At 45.8% G+C, this 27,712-nt stretch overlaps 1 protein-coding gene across 1 annotated transcript in view; it reads right to left on the minus strand.

Moving 5' to 3' along the window:
- Positions 1-1,971: 1,971 nt before the first annotated feature.
- GGCX (gamma-glutamyl carboxylase) overlaps positions 1,972-27,712 on the minus strand; it is a 29,259-nt gene continuing 3,518 nt past the window's right edge. Inside the window, exons 3-15 of the mRNA XM_060786968.2 lie at positions 25,251-25,409; positions 23,239-23,404; positions 21,861-21,939; positions 20,990-21,096; positions 18,665-18,828; positions 16,234-16,496; positions 14,639-14,770; positions 14,193-14,344; positions 11,204-11,373; positions 9,975-10,105; positions 8,366-8,513; positions 4,991-5,186; positions 1,972-3,179 (exon numbers count right to left, since the gene is read on the minus strand). Of these exons, the coding sequence (XP_060642951.2) occupies positions 3,011-3,179; positions 4,991-5,186; positions 8,366-8,513; positions 9,975-10,105; positions 11,204-11,373; positions 14,193-14,344; positions 14,639-14,770; positions 16,234-16,496; positions 18,665-18,828; positions 20,990-21,096; positions 21,861-21,939; positions 23,239-23,404; positions 25,251-25,409 (2,036 nt within the window). The 3' untranslated portion in view covers positions 1,972-3,010. The remainder of the gene's footprint in view (positions 3,180-4,990; positions 5,187-8,365; positions 8,514-9,974; positions 10,106-11,203; positions 11,374-14,192; positions 14,345-14,638; positions 14,771-16,233; positions 16,497-18,664; positions 18,829-20,989; positions 21,097-21,860; positions 21,940-23,238; positions 23,405-25,250; positions 25,410-27,712) is intronic.

Raw genomic sequence — 27,712 nt, forward strand, 5'->3', positions numbered from 1 at the left:
AAGCCACGGGAGGAGGGAGCAAGCTTGTTTTCTGCTTCCTTGGAGACTAGGACGCAGAACAATGGCTTCAAACTACAAGAGAGGAGATTCCATCTGAACATGAGGAAGAACTTCCTGACTGTGAGAGTCGTTCAGCAGTGGAACTCTCTGCCCCGGAGTGTGGTGGAGGCTTCTTCTTTGGAAGCTTTTAAACAGGGGCTGGATGGCCATCTGTCAGGGGTGATTTGAGTGCAGTGTTCCTGCTTCTTGGCAGGGGGTTGGACTGGATGGCCCATGAGGTCTCTTCCAACTCTTTGATTCTATGATTCTATGACCTACTGAACATATTGGAGGGATTTGACAGCACTGACTCAGAATGATGGGAGTTGTAATTCATCCTGCAGCTGGAGACCACACTAAACTCCACCAATGATACAGCTAGAGCACTTTTGCCCAACATGACAAATTTTAAGTATTGATGGAGTTTCAGGGGGTTAACCTGGCATGATGTGGGTTGTAGTTCCTCCACAACCTTAGGCATTTTGTAAAATAGACAAATGTTTTGAATAATCCGAGCAACGCTGGGGACCCAAGCTAGTTTTTAATATTTGGGGGTTGTTGCGGAGGATGGAGAATGCTGGCCTCTGCAACGGCCAATGAGAAAGCCGTTTTGGCACGAGATGGATGCACATTTGCTGGCGTTTGTGAGCAACATGCCTTTGGGGTGAGGCACATTTGCGCATTTCAGAGGCGGCAGGTTCAATCCCGGGGTTTATCCTCTTGAAAGGCTGCCTCCCAAAGCCAGGCTCAGGGGCCATTCCTTTCTTCTGGCTGCCCTTCACTCAGCGTCCAGCTTCAGGCCTGTCCTCGCTCTCGGCCAAGGAGATTCAGGCGCTCTCTACTGTCTTTTGAAGTTGGGAAAGAGGTCTTGTGGAAGGGTCAACACACTGAAAGGGCTGCCATGCTCCATCCAAGTTGCTCTCTCCTTGGAAATGCCCTGAAAGTCTGGCACCGAGGTCTCTGTCCCTTTCTGGACCCCTTTATTGCTGTGCTTCACACACACCCAGTGTGGAACACATCTCACCATGATAAAACAGTGAATGTGGCTACTTGTTTGCCTGCTTCCTACTTAAATTAATATCTTTAGCCTTCTGTCAATGTTTAAATTGCTGCTGAGTTCTGCTCTGTTTGTTATGCAGAGCAGAAAAGAGCAGAAAAGGGGTTAAGGGGGAGGCAGTGGGCGGGGTGATACAAATCCCACACCAGTGGAGAGAGAAAGGAACCCTGGCATGCCTGCCTGTGGTGGAGGAAATATAGGATGAAATTATCCCCAAATGAAAGCATTCTTTGGGTGGTGGGCCGTAGGGTTTGGGGAGGACATTGGCAGGGGTTGGGCTACATACATGTTCGTGGTGTTCGCTATAATTTGCAATGTCAGTGGAGGGAGTGCCTTTGGAGGCTTCTCAACACTTGGATCTATAGCCTGTTTGTGGAGGCCAGAGGCTGTCTGTGTAAGTGGACACCTCTGCCACATACACATTTTTCACTTTTATTATGTGTATAGATTTACAGCATTTATTTTCCACCCTTCTCACCCCAAAGAGGACTCAAGGCAGACCACACAACCCATACTGCCATGTCTCTTGGAACAATGGAACTCTGAATCTCTGGACTGACTATTAACTACGGTATAGACTCTTGATCCTTGGACTTTACTCATTGAACTCTCGGTGTTTGACTACTGGACAGGACCGTTTGACTACGGTGTTCTCCCGAACCTGCATCGGCGTTTGCTACCAGTCTTTGTTTTATAATCTGTGGCTGAGTGCTATCTTTATATATGGACTATGAAAACAGTCAGACAGTAAGTGCTGCTTTAATTTGACACAAGCTGGGTGTTTGTTTTTGGTTCACCTCTGCCTGCTTTCTGGCAGAGCCCTGGCATCATGACACATACGTGGCAAACATTCAGTGCCGTTAGACATACAGGACTGAGTGCTATCTTTATATTTTATATTTGGACTATGAAAACAGTTAGACAGTAAGTGCTGCTTTAATTTGACACAAGCTGGGTGTTTGCTTTGGTTCACCACTGCCTGCTTCCTGGCAGAACCCCGGCATCATGACACATACATGGCAAACATTCAATACCGTTAGACATACAGGACAGACAGACAGATAGAGGTATATCTCTCAGTATTTTTCCAACTTCGGCGTCCTGGGGGTTATGCTTGATTCCAGCCACAGGGTGTGCTATTGTTCCATCTAAGACGACGAGCCTTTTTGACCACAGACTTTCCTCCTGTTCTTTGATCGTTGGCTTTTTAATGGTGCTGCAAAATACCTCACCACTTAAGCTGTTCCTAATTTCTCTACTCACGGCCGCAGCTATTTTTGAACTGGACAGTAAGCTAGGCTGAAGGCCGGGTGCTCACCCCGAACTGGACTTGAACTCCCAGCCTTTCAGTTGGGAAAGATCTATTGCTGCTGGTGATTAACCAGTTATTTTATTTATTTATTTTATTTCTATACCACTTTTCTCAGCCCTCAGGCGACTCAAATCGGTGACTCAAACCAGTTGTGCTAAAGCCCGACTGTTCTGTCCCACCGTCCAAACCTTTTGCAGATGAAGACCCCATTTCTTCACTTTCGGCCAGGAAAGCATCCCTGCAGGAGACCAATCAATTCAAAGAGAAACTCTCATCAGAAAGAAAGGCTATAGATCACAGCCCACCCACTGGCTATGGACCCATAAAACTCCAAAAACTCTTACCTCTCACTAAGAATAAAATGTCAGCTTTAGTCTGAGCCCTGACCATCCCTCCCACCCACTCGCCGCAAAGGCATCCCCTTCCCTTTAGACGCCATCTCCCCAAAGGCACAGAGTTCACAAAATAGGTTCTGTTCCTGTTCCCCCCAGGGTCTGGCCAAGATGGCCACAGCATCATCCAGCTGCCACAGGAGTCTTGGACGCGTCTCCTTTGGTCCTTTGTGGAAATAGCAAGCAGCAATGTCCGAGGCCCATCACTGGTCAGAGGTCTGAGCGGTCAGGCCCTTTGGAGGGGGTCTCCTCCACTTTGCTAGACGTTGAGTCCTCCTCCCCAAATTGCATGTTAGCATAAGCCACCTCTTTGGCCAGCTGCTCCAGAGAAGGGCGGCCCCAGGCCAAGTTGCGGAGAGAGATGGCGGTCATCAGGAGGCTGCGGAGGGAAAGGAACGACAATCAGGGAGGAGAAGGAAAAGGAAGAGAAGGAAGGCAGGAAGGAGGAAACAGAAGGGAAGGAAAAAGGAAGAAAAGAAAGGGAGAAGGGAGTGCGAGGAAGGGAAGAGAGAAAAGGAAGGGGAAGAAGGGAAAGTGGAAGAGAGAGAAAGCGAAAAAAGAAAGAAAGTGGGAAAGAAGGAAAGAAAAGGAAGGGAGGGTAAAGAGAAAGAAGAGAAGGGAGGGATAAATAAGGGGAGGAAGGAAGTGGAAGGGGAGGAGAGAGTAAAAAAGAAAGAAAGAAAAAGCAAGGGGGAAGTAGGGAAGAAAACAAGAAAGAAAGGAAAGTGAAAAGAAAGGGAGGAAAGGAGAAAAGGCAGAAGGAAGGGGAGAAGGGAGGGCGACAGACAGAAAGGGGAGGGAGAAAGGAAAGAGAGGGAAGAAGAGAAAGTGGAGGACGGAGAAAAGAAAAGAAGGGGAAAGAAGGAAAGAAAAGGAAGGGAAGGTAAAGAGAAAGAAGAGAAGGGAGGGATGGAGATAAGGGAGGGAAGGAAGTGGAAGGGGGGTGGAAGGGGGGGGAGAAAGTAAAAAAGAAAGAAAGAAAAAGAAAGGGGGAAGTAGGGAAGAAAACAAGAAGGAAAGAAAGAAAGAAAGAAAGAAAGAAAGAAAGAAAGAAAGAAAAGAAAGGGAGGGAAGGAAGGAGAAAAGGCAGAAGGAAGGGGAGAAGGGAAGGTGAGAGACAGGAAAGGGAGGGTGAGAGACAGGAATTGAAGGGAGAAAGGGAAGAAAACGAAGAAGGGAAAGTGGAGGAGAGAGAGAAAAAGAAAAGAAGGGGAGAGAAGGAAAGAAAAGGAAGGGAAAGTAAAGAGAAAGAAGAGAATGAAGGGAAGAAGATAAGGAAGAAGGAAAGAAAGGGAGGGAGGAAAGGAAGGAATTGGAAGGGAAGTGGAGGAGAAAGAAAAAAGGAGAAGAAAGAAAGAAGAAGGGGAAGTAGGGAATGAGACAAGAAAGAGAAGGAAATGGAGAGGGAAAGAGGGAAGAAGGATGGGGAGAAGTGAGGGAGAGATGAAGGAAGGAAAGAAAAGGAGGGTAAAAGTGTTTTTGGATCTGCTATTTTAGGATAGTTTTTCCTAACAACAAGGGTTAGACAAAGGACTCTTGTCTGCTGGAGCTAGGTGTGAATGTTTCAACTGACCACCTTGATTAGCATACAGTGGCCTGACTGTGCCTGGGGCAAACTTTTGTTGAGAGGTGATTAGATGTCCTTGTTTGTTTCCTCTCTGTTGCTGTGTTGTTGTAAATTTAGAGATTTTTTTTTAAATACTGGTAGCCAGAGAACTCCAGCTGAAGACTACAGGCCTTGCTGGTAGGTCCACTCGGTGCTTTGAGATGCAGTTGTGGTGCCTACATCAGTTAGGTTTAAGTTTACAGTCAGCCTGGGAGAAGTTAAAAAGGGGATTTTCCTTTCAAGTAAAGAAGAAGTTATTGAAGACGGTTGCCTGTCCTTTGTGGGCAAGATTAGGAAGTCACCAGTTGCCTAAAGCCTGGAAGCATTTGTTTAACCTTTTGAAGACAAGAGAAGTTTCTGTTTGATTGTTCCTCAATAAAAGACTTTGTTACACTTCACAAGTCATTTATGATGGAAAACCTCTGAGAACTTCTCCTTGGGCCCCCTGGCTTCCCGCTGGGCAAAGGTTGCACGTCCTGTTCTAAAGGAAATTCTTTACAGGCCCAGCGAGCAACAGAACAGACATGAGTCAATAGAATATTTCAGCTTGCATTGACAGAAGAGGTGTAGTTTCCAAGGCTCACCTTCGGCGGAAGACGAAGTACTTCTTGGCGGAGAAGCGGAGGAAGCGCTCCCCGAGGCCTGCGCTGCGACGCTTCTGCAGCTCCTGGATGCGCTGCTGCCGCCGGAGGAAGGCCTCAACTACGGGGTCAGCGGGGGTCCCGTCTGTCAAGGATCCGCTAAGGATGGGCTGCAGCTCCGGAGGGAGAGGCTCTGTCTCTAAGGGGGACACAAGGGAGAGGGGCAAAATAAGCGGAGCATGGAAACAAAGGCAGCTGACCCACAAAATAGAAGGTGCAAAGGTAGCCACTCTCCAGAGAAGGAAGACAAGGGCCCCAATACGGGCACCTAATTTATTTATTTTTATTTCTCGCACTTCTACCCCACCCTTCTCAACCCCTGAGGGGGGACTCAGGGCGGCTTACAAAAGGCACAATTCGATGCCAGCACAACAATAAGAAAAAAATAAAACATATATAAACAGTAATTAAAACAGTTTAAACAATTCGTTATACACCACAATCCATAAAACCAATCTAGTGCTCAACGTTTGGCAGCTCAGAGTCCGTAAATTCAATTCCACATTGTCAGATCCATCGATTCTAGTCGTTGCTTGTCCTTTGTCCATCTGCCAGATTACCCAAAAGCCTGGTCCCAAATCCATGATTTTAATTTCCTTCTAAAAGAGAGGAGGGATGTCGATGACCTAATTTTCCCAGGGAGTGAATTCCAGAGGTGAGGGGCCACCACCGAGAAGGCCCTGTCCCTCGTCCCCACCAACCTCACTTGTGATAGAGGTGGGGCCGAGAGCAGGGCCACCCCAGAAGATCTTAAATTCCAAGGCGGGACATAGAAGGAGATGCGTTTGGACAGATACGCTGGGCCGGAACCGTATAGGGTTTTGTAGGTAAAAACCAGCACTTTGAATTGTGCTCGGAACTGGATCGGCAGCCAGTGGAGCTGACATAACAGAGGAGTGGTATGCTCCCTGTATGATGCTTCAGTGAGTAATTTAGCCGCCACCCGCTGGACTAACTGAAGTTTCCGAACAGTCTTCAAAGGCAACCCCATGTAGAGTGCGTTGCAGTAATCTATCTGGGATGTAACAAGAGCGTGGACCACTGTGGCCAGATCAGACCTTGGTTCTCTATCTATTGTGTTTGCCTCCATATCTGTTTCCTGCCCTTATTGATTCAAATTTTCAGTGTATAATTCAAACAAGCCTATGATGCAAATCCCCCAATCAGAACAGCTTAAAAGGCTTAAATCAGTGTAAAGCAGTCAGAAATATTAAAAATTAACTAGGTATTTTTAATTACAAAAATGCGAGTCAAGCACTGAGAGGGGTAAATGGATGCAATGACTCAGCCAAAGCTGCAGTTCAATAAAAACAGGTGTGCCTGTAGCTTAGTAGCCCTCAGTCTGAGAGAGGTCTCTGTAGAAGAAGGGCCTCAGTGTGTTAGTAGGCCTCAGTATGAGAAAGGCTCAACTTTAGTTCACCTCAGTGTGAGAGGCGTCAGTCTGAGAGAGCCCTCAGTAGGAGAAAGGCCTCAATGTGAGGTACACCTCAGTGTTAGTATGCTTCAGTATGAATAGGCCGGGTGTGAGAAGCTTCAGTGAGAGAAGCCGCAATGTGAAGGATGCTGTGCATAAAAAACTACTGTGTGAAGCTCCTGTGTAACTTCGGTGTGAAAGATATTTATCTGCATGTCAAGATAGTAGCCAAAAGTGACAAAAAGAACAAAAATGCACAGATCAATGTTATCTCTTCCTTAGGAGACTATGATTGCACTGTTTACAAGAACAAGTTTTCTATAACACTAATAAAGTTCTTTATACTTCGTTCTCTGCTTCCACACTGGGCTTCTTTTTCATGGAGATAAAAAGCTTCGCTCTCACAGAACCTTTTCTCACACTAAACTTACACAGGAGCTTCACACTGGAGTTTCACATGCCTGTAGCTTAGTAGCCCTCAGTCTGAGACAGGTCTCTTTAGAAGAAGGGCCTCAGTGTGTTAGTAGGCCTCAGTATGAGAAGGGCTCAATTTTAGTTGACGCCTCAGTGTGAGAGGCGTCACTCTGAGGGAGCCCTCAGTGTGATAAGGCCTCAGTGGGAGAAAGGCCTCAGTATGAGGTAGACCTTAGTGTTAGTGTTAGTAGGCCTCAGGATGAGTAGGCCTGATGTGAGAAAATTCGGTGAGAGAAGCTGCAGGTTGAAGGCCTTAATGTGTAAAGCTATAGTATGAAGGCTGCTGTGTGTAGAAAAAACTACTGTGTGAAGTTCCTGTGTAACTTCGGTGTGAGAGGGGGTTTTGTGAGAGCAAAGTTATTTATCTGCATGTGAAGATAGTAGCCAAAAGTGATAAAAAGAACAAAAACACACAGGCCAATGTTATCTCTTTCTTAGGAGGCCTTTCTTTATAGCAAAATAATATGGTTGCACTATTTACAAGAACAAGTTTTCCATAACTTGTAGCGGCGCATCCAGGAGCTGTGATGGAGGCTTCTTCTTTGGAAGCTTTTAAACAGAGGCTGGATGGCTATCTGTAAGGGGTGCTTTGAATGCAATATTCCTGCTTCTTGGCAGGGGGTTGGATTGGTGCTTTGAATGCAATATTCCTTCTTCTTGGCAGGGGTTTGGACTGGATGGCCCACAAGGTCTCTTCCAACTCTAGGATTCTATGATTCCATAACACTAATAACATTCTTTATACTTCCTTCTCTACTTCCATACTGGGCTTCTTTCTCATGCTCTCACAGAGCCTCTTCTCACACTAAACTTATACAGGGGCTTCACACAGCAGCCTTTTACACACAGCAGCCTTCACACTGGAGCTTCACACACGAGGTCTTCAGCCTGGAGCTTCTCTCACCAAAGCTTTCTCACATTAGGCCTCTCACACACTGAGGCCTACCTCACACTGAGGCCTACTAACACTGTTTACCTCACACTGAGGCCTCTCTCAGACTTAACTAGGTATTTTGAATTACAAAAATGTGAGTCAAGCACTGAAAGGGTTAAATGGATGCAAAGACTCAGCCTTCATACTGAAGGCAACTAGCACTGAGGCATACTAACCTACATGCACACATGATTATATTGAACTGTAGCTTTTGTTCAGTCACTGCATCCATTTAACCCTTTCAGTGCTTGACTCACATTTTTGTAATTCAAAACACCTAGTTAATTTTTAATATTTCTGACAACAGAGAGCCCTCCATCCTTCCAATTCTGGGAAACCCAGCACTCTTTAGAGCAGGCACGGGCAAACGTTGGCCCTCCAGGTGTTTTGGACTTCAACTCCCACAATTCCTAACAGCCTGCCATCTGAGTAGGGTTCTCTTTGATGCATTTTGGGGCAATGAGGAAAGGAGGATCCTAGACCCGCAAAGACTCACCAGTCCCGTTCTCCACTTTCTCCTTCAGCTCTTGCAGGCGGGTGAGGTTCTGCTCCAAGGCAGCTTCGGTGGTGTTGACGTAGATGTACATGTAGCAGGAGGGCTCCGAGGAGACGGTGAAGACCTTGTGGTATTCCCCCGGAGGCAGCTGAGGCCGAAGGAAAGGCAAAGGGAGTGAGAAGGGAGACCCAAAGAGGGATGCAAGCAACTGGGCAGTGCAACCAACGCCATTGGGAGAAGCCTTTAGGGGTGTCTTAACGGTGAATCCCACTAAGTCAGTGGTTCTCAACCTGGGGGTCGGGACCCCTGCGGGGGTTGCCAGGGAGTGTCAGAGGGGTCGCCAAAGACCATCAGAAAACATAGTATTTTCTGTTGGTCATGGGGGCTCTGTGTGGGAATTTTGGTCCAATTTAATTGTTGGTGGGGTTCAGAATGGTCTTTGAGTGTAGGTGAACTATAAATCCCAGCAACTACAACTCACAAATGTCAAGGTCTATTTTCCCCAAACTCCACCAGTGTTCACATTTGAACATATTGAGTATACATGTCAAGTTTGGTCCAGATCCATCATTGTTCGAGTCCACAGTGCTCTCTGGATGTAGGTGAACTACAACTCCAAATTCAAGGTCAATGCCCATGTTGGCCATGGTAGTTTTGTGTGCCAAGTTTGGTTCAATTCCATCATTGCTGGAGTTTAGAATGCTCTTTGATTGAAGGTGAACTCTAAATCCCAGCAACTACAACTCCCAAATGACCAAATCAATCACCCCCCTCCAACCCCACCACTATTCAAATTTGGGCATATCGGGTATTCGTTCCAAATTTGGTCCAGTGAATGGAAATACATCCTGCTTATCAGATAATTGCATTACAATTAATAACAAGAGCAAAATTACAGTTATGAAGTAGGAAAAAATGTTATGGTTGGGGGTCACCACAACATGAGGAAATGTATTAAGGGGTCATGGCATTAGGAAGGTTGAGAAACACTGCACTAAGTCATACAACCTTCATACCCCAAAGCTGTGCTTCTACAGGCCGTCCCCGAGTTACAAACATCCAACTTACGAACCTCTCCTAGTTAAGAACAAGGCTGAGACAACTGGAAGTGAGAGGAATCTCCCCCTTGGAAGGAAGGGAAATCCACTCCTGGAAGAGTAATTCTCATGGAGAAAAGTGTTTCCCAATGAAACATTCTCTCCAATCCTTGTTCCCATAACAAGCCAAATTTCCCAAAATTCAGTTACCACAGGGACAGAAAGTGGGATGAAATCTTCTGAAGAGAGACAGAGATGGCAAAGCAAACACCACCGCGTTGTTAACCCTTCCCTATGCTCTCCAAAGCTTGTGTGTCTGTGTGTGTATGAATGTTATTGTTGAGGTCAAAGGACCTCCTTTTAAATTTAGATTGACTTGGATATGGACACAGGATTGTTGTTATTGTTGTTGTTCCAGGTGAGGAGGTCCGGCCAAAGCAGTAGAACAGACAAGGACTAGGACTCTGTTGGATGAGATGCCTCCTGGGGTCCCTTACTTCCTCTATGCCCCCTTTTTGGGATGAAGCATTAGGAGCATCTCCCTCCCGCTCCCCCGTTCCTGTGTTTTGCACCTGGATCCGGTCTCCTTCCCGCAAGGTGTGGTTCTGCCCTTCCTTCACCATCTCCACCACGACTTCTCCTTTCAACAGCTGGAGGCTGGCATTGCCCAGGTCCTCGCTCACAAAGTTCTCCAAATGCAAGCCTATTATTCAGGAGACACAATTGGGGGACCGTCAGCACCTCCTTGAAGGCCAGCTGTCCCCAAAGAAACCACCCCCTCCCCAAGGCCTATGGGTCTACAGAGACTACCCAATCTTCTATCCAATTGCTCCAAAATGTGATCCTCTGCTCCAAGGATGTCTTGTTGAGCTTTGACCATGAGGATGAATGGTTGGAGCTGCACACCAATGGCTTCCAACAGCCTGAGTGTAGTACAGGCATGGGCAAGCTTCAGCCCTCCAGGTGTTTTGCACTTCAACTCCCACAATTCCTAACAGCCTACTGGCTGGCCTTAGCATAAAAGATTTTTGAGCCTGCAGTCTTGTTGCTGGAAGCAACGTCTTGCTAGATAATGTTATTGCTAGATAATGTTATGGAGAACAAGCCTTATGAGGTGTGGCTGAAAGAGCTGGACATGTTTAGCCTGCAGAAGGCTGAGAGGAGACATCGTTCCTGCTTCTAGAAAGGTGTGAGCAGCCAGAGGACCCAGCGAGCAGGTCCCTTATGCAGGTAAAGATAGTCTTGTGTGATTTCTTCCACAGACCCCACACTCATCTTGTCATTTTGGGCTAGGTGGAGAATGGTGACATGACAATTTTCCAAAATGATGACCCCCACTTGCTGGATGGTGCGTTTATCAATAGCAGAGTGGGGTTGCCCCAGAATTGGAGCTGTTTGCACCAAAGTCCGTCCACATTTAATGGACGATGCCAGTTCATGACTCCATCATATGATGAGAAATCCTCACCATAGACCTCTTTCATCTCATTGAACGTCTCCTTTGGTGCGCGGCCTTTCAAGGAAAGGAACTTGAGGACTGCTCTGTATTCCACTGGGTCCATTCTCAAACCTCACACCACTTCAGCACCTGTCACATCAAGACCGTTCTCAGTTCGGAGTTGTAAATTGGCACCTAACCTATAGAGACTTATATCATTACTCACGTGCAGTTTCAGCATCCTGTGATGAATAGAAGTGGGTCAGGAGAAATATTTCACGCCCCTCATAGTGCTATCTGTGTTTGAGAGGGAATGAGGCACATCACAACAAAGGGGCACTGGTTGCAGCACCAGGGGGCTACCTGGGAAGTCGGCAATGAAGACCACCTCAGTCTGGTTGTCCAGTGAGTCCTCAATCTCCTGCAGCTTGGTCCTCCAGGGAGAGAGGTCCACCAGAAGGGGCTTCAGCCAAGGGGTCTTCTGGAAGGGGGACCACTCCGCCCGGACAATGTCCGTCCCGGGGTCAAAGAGCCTGAGACGGAGAGAAACAAGGACCAAGGGCAGAGAGTAGAGTGAGAGAGAGGGAGCCCTCCAGACACAAGTCGCTCTGGTGGCCCATGCTTTGTTTCCTTGTTTGTTTGTTTACGATATTTATATGCTGCCCTTCTCACCCCGAGGGGGACTCAGAGCAGCTTACAAGATATATATACATACCACACACACACACATAGACAAAGCTAAAGCTTTTCCCCTGACATTAAGTCCAGTCATGTCCGACTCTGGGGTGTGATGCTCATCTCCATTTCTTAGCCAAAGAGCCAGCATTGTCTGTAGACACCTCCAAGGTCATATGGTCTGCATGACTGCATGGAGTGCCGTTACTTTCCCGCCAGAGCGGCACCTATTGATCTACTCGGATTTGCAGGTTTTCGAACTGCTAGGTTGGCAGAAGCTGGGTCAGATTGCAAAAGCTCACACCATGCTTCCAAGGGGTTTTGGAGGCAGAATTCAACACAGTGGAGCCATGGGTTCAAGTGGCAAGAAAAGGGATTCCACCTCAATTTTAGGAGGGACTTCATGGCAGTTAGAGTTATTCAGCAGCAGAATGTGCTCCAAAGCCTCCAGAGTGGAGCCCCCGCCTCTGGTGGTTTTGAAGCAGAGGCTGGACGGTCATCTGCTGAGAGGGTTTTGGTTATGTCTTCCTTTATGGAAGAATGGGTGGTCCCTAGGGGTCCCTTTCAAATAGGATTCTATGAGAGGCTGGGTGGCCATCTGTCAGGAGGGTTTGGATGGTGTCTTCTTTTATGGCCAAATGGAGTTGGACTGGATGACTCTTGGGCTTCCTTACAACTAGGATATAGAATCCTAGTTGTAAGAAAGTCCAAGGGTAATAATAATATTAATAATAATAATAATAATAATAATAATAATAATATGTTAATTGAGACCCCGTTTTTTCTCTCCACAAGGAGACTGATGCTGAATGGCCATCTGTCGGGAGGGTTTGGATGGTGTCTCCTTTTATGGCTGAATGGAGTTGGACTGGATGACCCCTTGGGGTTCCTTACAACTTTGATTCTAAGATTCTATGATGATATTATTATAATTATTGTTTATTGACACCCTGTTTTTTCTCTCTCCACAAGGAGACTGAAGCTGGATGGCCATCTGTTGGGAGGGTCTGGATGTCTTCTATTATGGCTGAATGGAGCTGGACTGGATGACCCCTCAGGGTTCCTTATAACTTGAATTCTAGGATTCTATGGTGATATTATTATAATTATTGTTTATTGACACCCCATTTTTTTCTCTCCACAAGGAGACTAAGGCTGGGTGGCCATCTGTCAGAAAGGTTTGGATGGTGTCGTCTTTTACGGCCAAATGCAGTTGGACTGGATGACGCCTCGGGGTTCCTTACCACTTAGATTCTGGGATTCTATGGTGCTATTATCGTAATTATTATTTATTGACACCCTGTTTTTTATCTCCACAAGGAGACTGAAGCTGGATGAGAAGCTGGATGGAAATCTGTAGAGAGGGTTTGGATGTCTTCTATGATGGCTGAATGAAGTTGGATTGGAGGACCCTTGGGGTTCCTTAAAACCAGGATTCTAGGATTCTATGGTGATATCATCATCATTATTAATTATTAATGATATTATTATTAATGTTTATTGATAGCCCATTTTTTTCTCCACAAGGAGATTGTAGCTGGATGAGAGGCTGGATGGCCATCTGTCGGGAAGGTTTGGATGGTGTCTTCTTTTATGCCAGAAAGGAGTTGGGCTGCAAGTTTAGGGAGTAGAACAACTACTTCCAAAGGAAAGACCATACAATTAAACAGGAAATAATACTTTCAAAGAAGGAACAGATTTTTCCCCCCGAAGTTTGTTATAGAATGCAATAATTTGGCAAGGGCACCCAACTTTTGCAGGGCATGAAGTTCTGGAGGGTCCCAACAGTGGCATAACCTATACAGTGCTTGAGAGGTTACTGAACCATGTCCAGCAAGGCTCTGGAACCCTTCTTTCCTCTGGAGCATTGCAGTTTCCAAGCTAAGGGAGCTGAGGTGAGGGAGAGAGACTATTTCCTCTTTAAAAACCTCTTTGCTGCCTTATATTGATTCAGTTTCTTCTTTTATATTGGCTGGGACTTTCTGTGTGTGCTGTTAAACCTTTGTACTTTATATCATAGGCAATGAAACACTCTTGTGTATAACAAAGTAACACAGTTTATTTATAACTTCTGGCTCCAACGCTTGTGGTTACATTTGTGTTTTGTTGCAATCTTGAGGCTTACAGTCAGTATCATTTACTTGGTTAACTTTTCTGAATAAACTATTTATGTTTCACATTCACAAACATGTTACTTGCTTTACACACTCTTGGCTGAATTATATTCTGAACTAAGGCAACACTAGCCTTCTTTATGTTCCTTAAAACTCGAGCTCTATTTAACTAACTGCTTCTCTATATCAGAAGTCTTTAACACATCTTCATAACTGCTTATTTCTATCAGGCACTCAAAAACCAACTCTCCTCTTCACACACAGATTCCTAACTGTCATATTTCAAACTCCCTCACTCTAACTGCCTCTTTCAGAACCTTGGCTCCGCCCCTTTGGAATGTTCAGCTCTGTTCTCCCCAACTGTCATTTTGGCCTAGCAGCCTTTACAAATCCTGGGCCTAACTAATCTGCATATGACCAATCGGCTTCACATATGCAAATGAATCCTATCTCTGCTGTTGCTACCTTGCCTGTGCCTATTCTTCCCTATCTGCCATATGTAAACATAGAGCTATACACCAAAACTTTAACATAGAGTAGCAATTTCACTACAGGAGCCTCACCTTTGCTGGAAGCGATCGTTGATGGAGACCCAGATGTCGAAGTAGATCTCCGGTTCGGAAATGTTATAGTTCTGCAGCAAGCCACTGAGGCAAGTGGCGTACTGCTTCAGCATATCCGCATGGTCCTTCCAGCGTCGGCTCTGAGTGAAAACCTGCTCCGAAATGCAGGAAAGCAAGGAAATGAATGCAAAGAGAGAGGTGCTCCACAACTGTTGCTGCAGGGAGCCCTCTGCAACCAAAACCACAAAACTTTTGCAAGCAAAACAGGTTGCATTTGGGAGCTTGAGATCATGCAAACCAGGCTCTCCATACTGCACTTGCAGCTGTATGTAAGGCTTGCAGAAGTTGGGGATTTTGATTTTTTGGAAAGGGAGCACCGAAACGGCACAAATACCCCCGAATAGACACAGACAAGATACAAAAGAGAGAGGGACTGACTGACTGACCCCAGGGTTGAGGTATCCCAGCTCCCCGGTGCGTCCATCACGGTACGTGATCTTCACATGTTGATGGGAGCGCGAGTGCACCATCATGTCCCAGGAGTAGCCATACAGGCCGTTCGTCCAGTTGTTGTAGCCCTGCATTGGGAACCAATAGGGGATGATGATGGGACCCAGAGCTGGACTTCCTTCAGCCCTTCAGGCTTAAAATCATAGGATCCTAGAGTTGGGAGGAACCCTCAAAGGCCATCTAGTCCGAACCCCCTTCTGTTAGGCAGGAAGACACCTTCAAAGCCCTCCCAAGAGATGGCTACCTAGCCTCTTTCTTCTAAAATAATAGAATCCTAGAGTTGAGAGAGATCCCCAAAGGCCATCCAGTCCAACCCGCTTTTGCTAGGCAGGAAAAACACCATCAAATCACTCATTATAAATAGTCACCCAGCCTCTTGGCCTTTTGGCTTCTCTGCCTTTTGGCTAAGATCAAGTGTAGTACCCAGCCTCTCTTGCTAGAATAATAGAATCCTAGAGTTGGGAGAGATCCCCAAAGGCCATCCAGTCCAACCCCCTTCTGCTAGGCAGGAAGACACCTTCAAAGCCCTCCCGACAGATGGCCATCCAGCCCCTCTTTCTAGAATAATCAAATCCTAGAGTTGGGAGAGATCCCCAAAGGCCATCCAGTCCAACCCCCTTCTGCTGGGCAGGAAGACACCTTCAAAGCCCTCCCGACAGATGGCCATCCAGCCCCTCTTTCTAGAATAATCGAATCCTAGAGTTGGGAGAGATCCCCAAAGGCCATCCAGTCCAACCCCCTTCTGCTGGGCAGAAAAGCACCATCAAAGCACTCCCTACAGATGGCCATCCAGCCTCTCTTTCTCAGAGCCAGCCTTCACCCTTCCATTGGTCACTTTGCTACCTTTTTTCTCTGGATGCCACCAACACATCCATAGGATTATATCATTGGAAGAGACCCCCAAAGGCCATCCAGTCCAACCTCCTTCTGCTAGGCAGGAAAACACCATCAAAGCCTTTGCTTAAAAGCCTCCAAGGGAGGAGATAATAATAATAATAATAATAATAATAATAATAATAATAATAGCTTTATTTATACCCTGCCACCATCTCCCCTGTGGGGACTCAGAGCGGCTTACATGGGGCCAACATATTACAGCAATAAAATCAAAACATAAACAACAAATAACAACAACATCATCAAAAGTACATTTTAAAAAAATGCAGTCATAAAATAACATTCTAATAAACACAATCACAATAACGATAACAATGGGCAGTCTGACCAGAGCAGAACAGAGTGGGACATTAAGGCCCCTTCTACACTGTCATACAAAATCCTGGTGATCTGCTCTGAACTGGATTATACGACAGTGCAGACTCATATAATCTGGTTCAAAGCAGATAATGTGGATGATCTGCTTTGATAACCTGTACAGAAGGGGCCTGACTTTCCTCCACCTGGACACTACGCTCCTGTTTTTGAGCCAATGCGATTCTAAGTTGCATCAAGGGGAGGATAGTATCTTAACAGGACCTACTACTTCCTCCCGGGGTTTGGGAGCAAAAAAGGAAGGGGCCCCGCCTCTCACCTGGGTGATGAAGTGCGAATAGGGCAGGAAGAGCTGCTCCAAGATGTAGAGGAGGGTGAAGGCGGCGCCCAGCTTCTGCCGCAGCCCAGGCCTCCTCCGCGGGCCTTTGCCCTTTGTGTAGACGCACTCAGGACTGGGTTGCGGAGGCCGGGAAAGAGGCAGCAGGACATGCAGGGCGGAGGGGAGGCGGGCTGCCAGGCGGCGAGGCCAGTCCGGGTGGCAGAAGAGCGGGCTGGTGGCCAGCATCGTGTAGGAAAACATGCCTGCGAGGAAACAAATTGCCTTCGGCTTTGGCTGGATGCGATCAATATTTTATTTATTTATGAGCAAAATAAATAAATAAAATGGGTTGTTGTAGGTTTTTCCGGGCTATATGGCCATGTTCTAGAGGCATTTTCTCCTGACGTTTCGCCTGCATCTATGGCAAGCATCCTCAGAGGTAGTGAGGTCTGTTGGAAGTAGGAAAATGGGTTTATATATCTGTGGAATGACCAGGGTGAGACAAAGGACTCTTGTCTGCTGGAGATAGGTGTGAATGTTTCAACTTACCACCTTGATTAGCATTTAATGGCTTGGAAGTGCCTGGGGTAATCTTTTGTTGAGAGGTGCCTGATTGTTTACTCTCAGCAGGGTGAGACAAAGGACTCTTGTCTGCTGGAGCTTGGTGTGAATGTTTCAACTGACCACCTTGATTAGCATTTAATGGCTTGGAAGTGCCTGGGGGAATCTTTTGTTGAAAGGTGCCTGATTGTTTACTCTCAGCAGACAAGAGTCCTTTGCCTCACCCTGGTCATTCCACAGATATATAAACTCATTTTCCTACTTCCAACAGACCTCACTACCTCTGAGGATGCTTGCCATAGATGCAGGTGAAACGTCAGGAGAAAAAATGTCTCTAGAACATGGCCATATAGCCTGGAAAAACCTACAACAACCCAGTGATTCCGGCCATGAAAGCCTTTGACAATAAATAAAATAATTATTTATTTACACAGGGCCCCCTTGTGGTGCAGCAGGTTAAACCGCTGAGCTGCTGAACTTGCTGATCAAAAGGTTAACGGTTTGTATCCAGGGAGCTGGGTGAGCTCCCGCTGTTAGCCCCAGCTTCTGCCAACCTAGCAGTTTGAAAACATGTAAATGCGAGTAGATGAATAGGGAAGGTAAGAGTGCTCCATGCAGTCATGCTGGCCACATCACTTTGGAGGTGTCTATGGACAATGCCGGCTCTTTGGCTTAGAAATAGAGTTGAGCACCAGAGTCAGACATGACTGGACTTAATGTCAGGGGAAAATCTTTACCTTTACTTAAGCTAGGCCAGTGGTTCTCAACCTTCCTAATGCTGCGACCCCTTAATACAGTTCCTTATATTGTGATGACCCCCAACCATAAAATTATTTCCATTGCCACTTCATAACTGTAATTTTGCAACTGTTATGAATGTTTGATATGCAGGATGTATTCTCATTCACTGGACCAAATTTGGCACAAATACCCGATATGCCCAAATTTGAATACTGGTGGGGTTGGGGGAGGAATAATTTTGTCTTTTGGGAGTTGTAGTTGCTGGGATTTATAGTTCACCTACAATCAAAGAGCATTCTGGACTCCACCAACGATGAAATAGAACCAAACGTGGCACACACAACTCCCATGACCAAGAGAAAATACTGGAAGGGTTTGGTGGGCAATGACCTTGAGTTTTGGAGTTGTAGTTCACCTACATCCTGAAAGCACTGGTGGACTCAAACTATGATGTATCTGGACCAAACTTGGCACAAATACTCAATATGCCCAAACATTAGTAGAGTTTGGGAGAAATAGACCTTGACATTTGGGAGTTGTAGTTGTTGGGATGTATAGTTCAACTATAATCAAAGAATATTCTGAACCCCAACAAACGATAGAATTGGGCCAGACTTCCCACACAGAACCCTCATGACCAACAGAAAATACTGTGCTTTCTGATGGTCTTTGGCGACCCCTCCGACACCCCCTCGTGACACCCCTCGGGGTCCCGACCCCCAGGTTGAGAACAACTGAGCTAGGCTGAAGGTCAGGTGCTCAGACTGCCAAGGAGGAGGAAGAAGAAGAAGAGGAGGAAGAGGAAAAAAGAAGCAGAGAAGGAAGAGGAAGCAGCAGCTGCTGCCACCTTAAGAAATGATGTTCTGTGTCTTTTGCAGCAAGTCTATCCTTTTTTCTACATTCTGATGCAACAATAACATCCTCTGCCTTAATTTCATTGGTTCTTTATTATTGAACATAATAATAAAAAAGGCAATGTGTGCAAAACTGCAAGCCCAAACTATCCAGCCCTCCTTCTTCCCGGCTCTTTCCCCTTTCTTTCCAGCCAGGGATCCTTGGCCAGTGACCAGGGGTCTTGGAGAGATCCCTGGCCTTCTCCTTTTGGGGGAGAGGGGAGAGGGGAACCTACCGATGCTGAAGAGCTGGGAGTTCATGCAGTGGAAGTAGCTGACAAAGAAGAGGGCAAAGGGCCGTGTGGCGTCCAGGAATAGTAGGAAGCCGGCTGTCAGGTCCAGAACGAGGCCCCCGCCGTGGACCACCAGCAGGTTGGTCATCTCCTCTGAAAGCACCAACCTGAGGCAGGCAAAGGGAAGAGGAATGATAAACCGAGAAGGAAGAGAGAAGACGAGGGTTTCGTGGCTCGTTCAGGGAAAATAATCAGTCCAGCACAGGTGTAATTTTTCTGTGCAGAAAATACACTACGAGGTTAATATTTTTCTTCCTGTACAAAATGCAACGTTTTATCGAGGTATCCTCTTTTGTGCAAAATGCATCCTTTCTTGCTCAAAATACAGCATGTAGGTTTTTTAAAAACACAAAAAATAATAGGCCGGGTGTAAAGATGCCACCAATTTGTAACGAACCCACCAATTTGTGAAGGATTTGTAAAGGAGTCGCCACTTTGTAAGGGCTTACTAAATTAATAAGACAACTAATAGCTTGTGACATTGAATTGGTCTTTCTTCAATGTGTAGCGTAACTTAACTTGAAAAGGATTTGTAACAGAGACTTGGCTTTAGAAGAAACTGTAACAAGTTTATTGAGGCATAGAAGAAGCTTGATGGTTTCAATGTTTCTTAACTCTTAGAGGCACATATCTTCAGAGGTTACATTTATAACATTTCATAAACAACTCTTAGGAGGACTATCTCTTCTACTAAACAGGTCTCAAACTTATTTTCTTTCAAAATGTGTTTCTTTCTTTAACAGATTATTTCAGGTACATGCTTATTCTTTCTATGTGATATTTCTGTTATAATAAAGATTCTTATTAGGGCTTTCCCTCTTTTTCCACATATGTTAACTATTAATATAAATAAGTCACTCAACTTATCTAAACTACACCGGCTAAAAGCCAAAACCTTCCTGATTCTCACTACAATGGAATCAGCCTTTCCCTGTAGTTCTTTGACTACAGACTACCTCACTGGTTCTCTACACACAACAGAACCAGCCACTCCTGTAGTTCACAGACTACAGACTGACTGTTTTAAAATGGCTGCCCTGCCAAGTGGCAGTTGGCTCCGCCCCTTTTCCATAGCAACCCAGCTCAAAGTGAGCTGAGCTGGCTACCATCCCCCCAGTTATGCAACTTTAAATGCTTACCCTTTCAAACACCTTTCTATAACTATACATAACTGTAGATTACAATTTACACTTCACCACACCGGGCTGCAGCACAGCTGGTTAATCACCAGGAACAATAGATCACTGCCGACTGGAAGGTAGCAAGTTCAAAGCCGAAGTCAGATTGAGCACCCGACTGTTAAGTCTAGCTTACTGCCCACCTAAGCAGTTCGAAAACAGCTGAGCTATGAGTAGAGAAATTAAGGCAGGGAGGTATTTTACTGCACTATAAAAATGCCAACAATCAGAGAACAATATGATCAGAAGGACTTCACGTTATAGTGGATGAAGCAATAGCACCCTCCTGTGGCTGGAATCGAGCATAACCTCCAGGTGCCAAAGTTGAAACGGGCCAAAATAACTATCTGTCTGTCTGTCTAAAAAAGGCATTGAATGTTTGCCGTGATCCATCGTGAATCCCCTTTGGGATGAGAAGGGCCGAATATAAATACTGTAAATAAACAAATAATGGGTTGCTGTGAGTTTTCCAGGCTATATGGCCATTTTTCAGAAGCATTCTCTCCTGATGTTTTGCCCACATCTATGGAAGGCATCCTCAGAGGCTGTCTGACCTCACAATCTCTGAGGATGACTGCCATAGATGCAGGCGAAACGCCAGGAGAGAATGCTTCTAGAAAATGGCCAGATAGCCCAGAAAATTCACAGCGACCCAGCGATTCCGGCCATGAAAGCCTTCGACAACACAGTTAATAATTTCCAACAGACCTCACAACCTCTGAGGATGCCTGCCACAGATGTGGGCAAAATGTCAGGAGAGAACGCTTCCAGAAAATGGCCAAGCAGCCCAAAAAACTCAGCGACCCAGTGATTCCGGCCATGAAAGCCTCCGACAACACAGAAAAAATAATCCCGCCTCCAAGTGGTGACTTCTCTGCAAATAGGTTGGCACAGAAAGCGCACCTTTCTTCACAGAAACATTGCAAGTGTTTTTGGATAAATGCATGTTATCCAACCAAAGATATGAGTCGTGCTCAACACTGGCACAGTACCCCTCAGGTTCTCATGGAGCAGGGAGACAAAGGCTGGGTGCCCTCACTCTTGCATGTCCTTTCCCCCTTTTCTTGAGGATCTTTCCCACTTTGCTCACCTGAAGGGGCTGAAGAGCCAATGCCTGGCCAGGGAACCCATGGAGTAGCCCTCCACCCAGTCTGCGTCCAGCTTCTTAATGCCGGCAATGAAGTAGACAATGAAGACCTGGATGGAAGCAAGCACGAGAAAGTTCGTGGGGATTCCAGAAGGTACCAAAACTGGACAAAGGTCTGGAAACTATGAATCCCTATAAAGAACAACATAGGGCGCCGGGCATGTTTTGCTTGAAGAAAGGAAGGATGAGATGTCCTGGATTGGATGGTCTTTAGAGGCCCCTCCAAGCCCATGATGCTCTGCTCCTAGAGCAGTGTTTCTCAACCTGGGGGTCTCAACCCCTGGGGGGGTTGCGAGAAGGTTTCAGAGGGGTCACCCAAAACCATCAGAAAACATATATTTCAGATGGTCTTAGGAACACCTTTGGCTGAAGAAAAGAAGGCTGAAGATCTCTCCGTCTGTCCTTCTCTCCCCTTGGCTGAGAGGCCAGCCAATCACAACGGAGGAGGGCTTGTGGTGGGAGGATTCACCCCCTGTTTACAAAAAGGAAGAGAAGGACAGGGGGAGCGATCTTCAGCTGTCTCTGCCAAATACATGTTTTCTGATGGTCTTTTTAAAAAATACATTTTATTATTTTATCATGGTTCAGTACAATTGAGCAACCCTCCCAGGGGTCCCGACCCCCAGGTTGAGAAACGCTACTCTAGGGAGACATCTCACTGCTCTTGTTGCCCTTTCTGGATTTAGGTGGCCACATGCAGGGACCAATGGGCAGGGAACTATCAGGGTTTTGGGATCATGCCTCCATTGATGGAAGGGAATGGAATCAGAGCCATTTCCATGGAAGGGGGAGAAGCCCTGCATCTGCTGCCTACTTGTGTGCGCAGCAGAGTGTAGTTCCACAGCGGCACATGCGCGTTCCTCTTCCGTGGGTTCCTGAGACCGTCAATAGACCTGCAAAGCAAGGCACACATTAGCAGACGGAGCCCAGCAAGAGATACTGCAAAGGGTCTTAAAAGCAGAAGACACAGTGAAAGGTCTTGCAAATTCAGAGGGATGAAACCCACGTCTGTTTGCAAACTAAAGATTTTACATAACACTAGCCGTCTTCTGCCACACGTTGCTGTGGCCCAGTCTGTGTATGTGTGTTTTGTGTGTATATATGTGTATGTGTGTATATATGTGTGTTTGGGTCAATAAAGAACAGCACCTCCCAGCAAAGTAAGAAGCCAGACCTTGAAAACTGCAAGGCTACTCAATAATAATAATAATAATAATGATGATGATGATGATGATGATGATGATGTGGTCTTGTGCATGTGTTGTAATATATTTTTTTTGGCTTTTTAAGTCTCTTCTGCTATGTTTTTCTGTGTTTTTATGAGTGATGGTCACTCGCTGGCCTGATAGGTGCCTGGTGTCCAAATTTGTTGTCAATTCGTCCAGTGGTTTTTGAGCTATGTTAATCCCACAAACGAACATTACGTTTTTATTTATATAGAAGAAACAATCAGGGATAACTATATTATTGTTGTTGTTGTTGTTGTTATTGAGTAGCCTTGCAGTTTTCAAGGTCTGGCTTCTTACTGCCTGGGGGAATCCTTTGCTGGGAGGTGCTGTTCTTCATATACTGTTATGATATTAGAGAAGCTCTTTCCATGGTTTCCTCCAAAACGGGAATTCCAGAGAAGAAACAATCAGGGACAGCTATATACTACTACTACTATTATTATTATTGAGCAGCCTTGCAGTTTTCAAGGTCTGGCTTCTTACTGCCTGGGGAATCCTTTGTTGGGAGTTGCTGTTCTTCATATACTGTTATGATTTTAGAGAAGCCCTTTCCATGGTTTCCTCCAAAACAGGGGAATTCCAGACAAGAAACAATCAGGGACAGCTATATACTACTACTACTACTACTACTACTATTTTTATTATTGAGCAGCCTTGCAGTTTTCAAGGTCTGGCTTCTTACTGCCTGGGGGAATCCTTTGTTGGGAGTTGCTGTTCTTTATATACTGTTATGATTTTAGAAAAGCCCTTTTCATGGTTTCCTACAAAACTCAAAAACAGGGGAATTCCAGACAAGAAACAATATATTATTTTATATTATTACTAGCTGTCCCCTGCCATGTGTTGCTGTGGCCCAGTCTGTGTATATGTGTTTTGCGTGTGTATATATGCATATATATATGTGTGTGTGTGTATGACATCGTGCAATCTTTGGCCTTTAGGGAGTGGAGAGGCCCTCCTTACCAGTAGCGGTTGGCATTGATGAAGAGGAACTGGAAGCCGAGGAGGCCGTAGAGGTAGGAGTGGTTGTTCCAGGTGGTCTTGTCCAGGAGGAAGACGTACCAATAAGGCAGCAGGAAGAGGAGGCAGCTGATCCGGTAGAAGCAGCCCAGCATGATGCCCAGGGCTCCTGCAAAGAGGGGATCACAGTGGCCTTTTCAGGTGTTGGAATTCAACCCCACACTGCCCAAGCCGGCAGTCCTCAAAGAGGAACAGTTAGCTAGCTTTAGAATAAGGCAAGGGAATCCCTTCCCACCTAGAATCAGAGAATCCTTGAGTTGGAAAAGACCTTGTGGGACATCCAGTCCAACCCCCTGCCAAAAAGCAGATGGCCATCCAGCCTCTGTTTAAAAACCTCCAAAGAAGGACCCTCCACCACACTCTGGAGCAGAGAGTTCCATTGCTAAACAGCTCTCACAGTCACAGAGTTCTTCCTAATGTTCAGGTGGAGAGTTCCTTTCTTGTAGTTTGAAGCCACTGTTCCATTGCATCCTAGTCTCCAGGGCAACAGAAAACAAGCTTGCTCCCTCCTCCCTATGACGTCCTCTCACATATTTATACCTGGCCCTCATCATGTCTCCTCTCAACCTTCTCTTCTTCAGGCTAAACGTGCCCAGCTCTTTAAGCCGCTCCTCATAGGGCTTGTTCTCCAGACCCTTGATCATTTTAGTCACCCTTCTCTGGACACATTCCTGCTTGTCAACATCTCCCTTCAATTGTGGTACTCAGAATTGGACACAGTATTCCAGATGTGGTCTAACCAAGGTGGAATAGAGGGGGAGCATGACTTCCCTGGATCTAGACACTGACTCCTGTATGTCAGTTGGAATGTATCTAATAATAATAATAATAATTGCTCAATCAAGTATCCTGTTGGTATTTTTGGATGCTCTGCTATTTTGGGAGACATCTCTAACAATAACAAACCTATAGAACCTTTCTGGTCCTTCACTTGGGGATTGCCTGTACCTCGATCATATCTATGGCAGGATGGCCCTCTCTCGGGAGGGATTAGATGGTGCCTCCCCGCCTGGTAGAAAGAAGGGGGCTGGACCGGATGGCCTTTGGGGGTTCCTTCCAAATCTATGACACTATATGTATCTCTCCTATCATCTATCTATCTATCTATCTATCTATCTATCTATCTATAGATGCACTTTAAAAGGTCCCTGTTCATGTTTCTGATTGCCGTGAGCTGACTGATCAATCAAGTATCCTGTTTGTATTTGTGGATGCTCTGCTATTTTGGGAGAAATCTCTAACAAGAACAAATCTACAGAACCTTTCTGGTCCTTCACTTGGAGATTGCCTGTACCTCGATCATATCTATGGCAGGATGGCCCTCTGTTGGGAGGGATTAGATGGTGCCTTCCTGCCTGGCAGAAAGAAGGGGGCTGGACAGGATGGCCTTTGGAGGTCCCTTCCAAATCTATGACACTATATGTATCTCATATATGTGTGTGTGTGTGTGTGTGTGTGTGTAAGTTGCACTTTAAAAGGTTCCTGCTTGCCATGAGCTAACTGCTCAATCAAGTATCCTGTTTGTATTTTTGGATGCTCTTCTATTTTGGGAGACATCTCTAACAATAACAAACCTATAGAAACTTTCTGGTCCTTCACTTGAGGATTGCCTGTACCTTGATCATATCTATGGCAGGATGGCCCTCTGTCAGGAGGGATTAGATGGTGCCTCCCTGCCTGGTAGAAATAAGGGGGCTGGACCAGATGGCCTTTGGGGGTTCCTTCCAAATCTATGACACTATATGTATCTCTCCTATCATCTGTCTATCTGCCTATCTATCTATCTATCTATCTATCTATCTATCTATAGATGCACTTTAAAATGTTTCTGCTTGCCATGAGCTGACTGCTTAATCGAGTATCCTGTTTGTATTTTTGGATGCTCCGCTCTTTTGGGAGAATTCCCTAACAACCTGCGCCCAACTCTTCTCCCTCCCTCCCTCCTGGATTCTTACCCAGCAGCATGACTGTGTAAACCAGGTACATCCAATCCAGAGGAAGTGGCTCCAGGAAGTTGAAGAGGGGGAAGCGGCAGACCGGAAGCCCGTCCAGGTATTTGTGGTCCAGGTAGCTCAGGCCCCGTTCCTGGGGGATGTCCAGGGCCATCAGCAGCCCTGCAAGAGGCACAAGGTTGGGGCAGTCAATGTACCCAAGGCTTGAATTGCTCTCCACTTCCACACGGCACCGTTGCAGTACTTCCATCCCACTTTAACCACCTTGGTCCTGCCCTTGTGTATGGGAAACATTCTTACAGAAGGCTTTTGTATCAAGGAGTCAGTGATATAGTGTCTGTATGTTTTGGTTGAATCCCTAATTACCATAAGATTATTATTATTATTATATTATTATTATTATTATTATTATTATTATTATTATTATTACTGTTTCCTGTATGGATGTTCTGGTATGCAGCTTCCTTTACTCTATAATTTCTGAGAAGTTGTAGGAGGGGCTACAGACCCTGTCATTTCTCTCTCTCGTTTTGACTATGTGACCTGTTGATAGCTTTTTGTTATAAGAGAGATGCCCTGGCTGGATGGCACAGAGAATTATCTCAAACATATCTGAAATTGGACTGATAAGTTTTGCAACTGCGTATGCTGAACACATGAAGGTTGTGAGTAAACCAAATATGTTATTTTTTTTATCAAGGCCTACTTCATTTTTGTCTCTTGAGTGCGTGATATAAAACATGCTATTTTATGGGAGAGTATATATTTTTGGGCAGTAAAAACACTTCTAAAGCTCTGCTGTTTTCATAACAAATAAGAGAAAACAGGTTATTCAGCCTAACAACTGACACTATTGCCTTGCATAATTAGATCTGGTTGTATACCAGATCCTTGATCATTTTAGTCGCCCTCCTCTGGACACATTCCAGTTTGTCAATATCTCTCTTCAGTTGTGGTGGCCAGAATTGGACACAATATTCCAGGTGTGGTCTAACCAAGGCAGAATAGAAGGGGTAGCATTACTTCCCTAGATCTATCTAGATTTTATTAGAGAAGTCTGGACTTCGTTTTTGAACTTTGCTGAACCATACCTTGGACTAATTTGTTCCTGCTTATCTTCTTACCTAATTGGATTTACCTATTCCTTTAAAGTGCTTTTTTACTTTGCTGCTTTTACTTATCTTCAATAAAAAAGGATTGTTTTCCTACTCAACATGTGGTGTTTTAAAGTCAGAGGATTATTCCTGTCCTGGAGTGCAAAAGTTACCATTGGGAAGCTACCCGCAAACCCAGCCCATGCTCCAGACCCTTTGCAAAGAGCGGTCAGTTTTTGAGTCCACTAGCAATTTATCTTGGCCAATCAGTCCAGCTCTAGAGAACGGCCAGAGGCCCCAGTGCTGCTCATTACGAAACAGCCTTGACCCCTACTGAGTCCAAAGTCTGCCTTTTCGATTGATAAGAGGCAGAGGGTGGGGGCATTGGCCTCAAAAACGTGGCACCAAAAATCCTTCTTTCTGGCTGCTGGCAATGCTGAGGCCTTCTTTGCTGCCCGAGACCAAGCAATTAAGCAGAGGAGGAAGAGACACCAGCAATTATGCCAAAACCCCGCTCTCTGCATCCTTTTCCTGGATTAAGTTGCAACCACTTGGCACCCTGTGCAGTTTCCTTTCCATCCTTTCCATCCCTCCCGAAACGCTGCCCATCAATTATGTGCGGGGAGAGCATCCTGCAGCCGGATTTGGGAGGGATAGGCAAACAGGAAGGAAACAACAGCCATCTCCATCCAGGGCTTGCCAAGAATAAAGCCAAAAGGGCACACCCCCAAAGCCCTGGACAGGATGGCGCATGGTCAGCCTTGCCTGCAAGGAAGAACAAAATAGCCTTTGGTCCTCCAGATCTCAGGGACAGTAAGTCCCATAATCCCTGGCCATTATTATTATTATTATTATTATTATTATTATTATTATTATTATTATTCATACTCTGCTTTTTCCCTCCACAAGGAGACTCAAAGCAGCTATGTATCTATTATTTTGTTGTTCATTCGTTCAGTCGTCTCCGACTCTTCGTGACCTCATGGACCAGCCCACGCCAGAGCTCCCTGTCGGCCGTTACCACCCCCAGCTCCCTCAAGGTCAGTCCAGTCACTTCAAGGATGCCATCCATCCATCTTGCCCTTGGTCGGCCCCTCTTCCTTTTGCCTTCCACTTTCCCCAGCATAATTGTCTTCTCTAGGCTTTCCTGTCTCCTCATGATGTGGCCAAAGTATTTCAACTTTGTCTCTAGTATCTTTCCCTCCAGTGAGCAGTCGGGCTTTATTTCCTGGAGGATGGACTGGTTGGATCTTCTCGCAGTCCAAGGCACTCTCAGAACTTTCCTCCAACACCAGAGCTCAAAAGCATCTATCTTCCTTCGCTCAGCCTTCCCTAAGGTCCAGCTCTCACATCCGTAGGTTACTACAGGGA

The sequence above is a fragment of the Anolis sagrei genome, chromosome 7, assembly GCF_037176765.1.
Source record: "Anolis sagrei isolate rAnoSag1 chromosome 7, rAnoSag1.mat, whole genome shotgun sequence".
NCBI classification, from domain to species: domain Eukaryota; kingdom Metazoa; phylum Chordata; class Lepidosauria; order Squamata; family Dactyloidae; genus Anolis; species Anolis sagrei.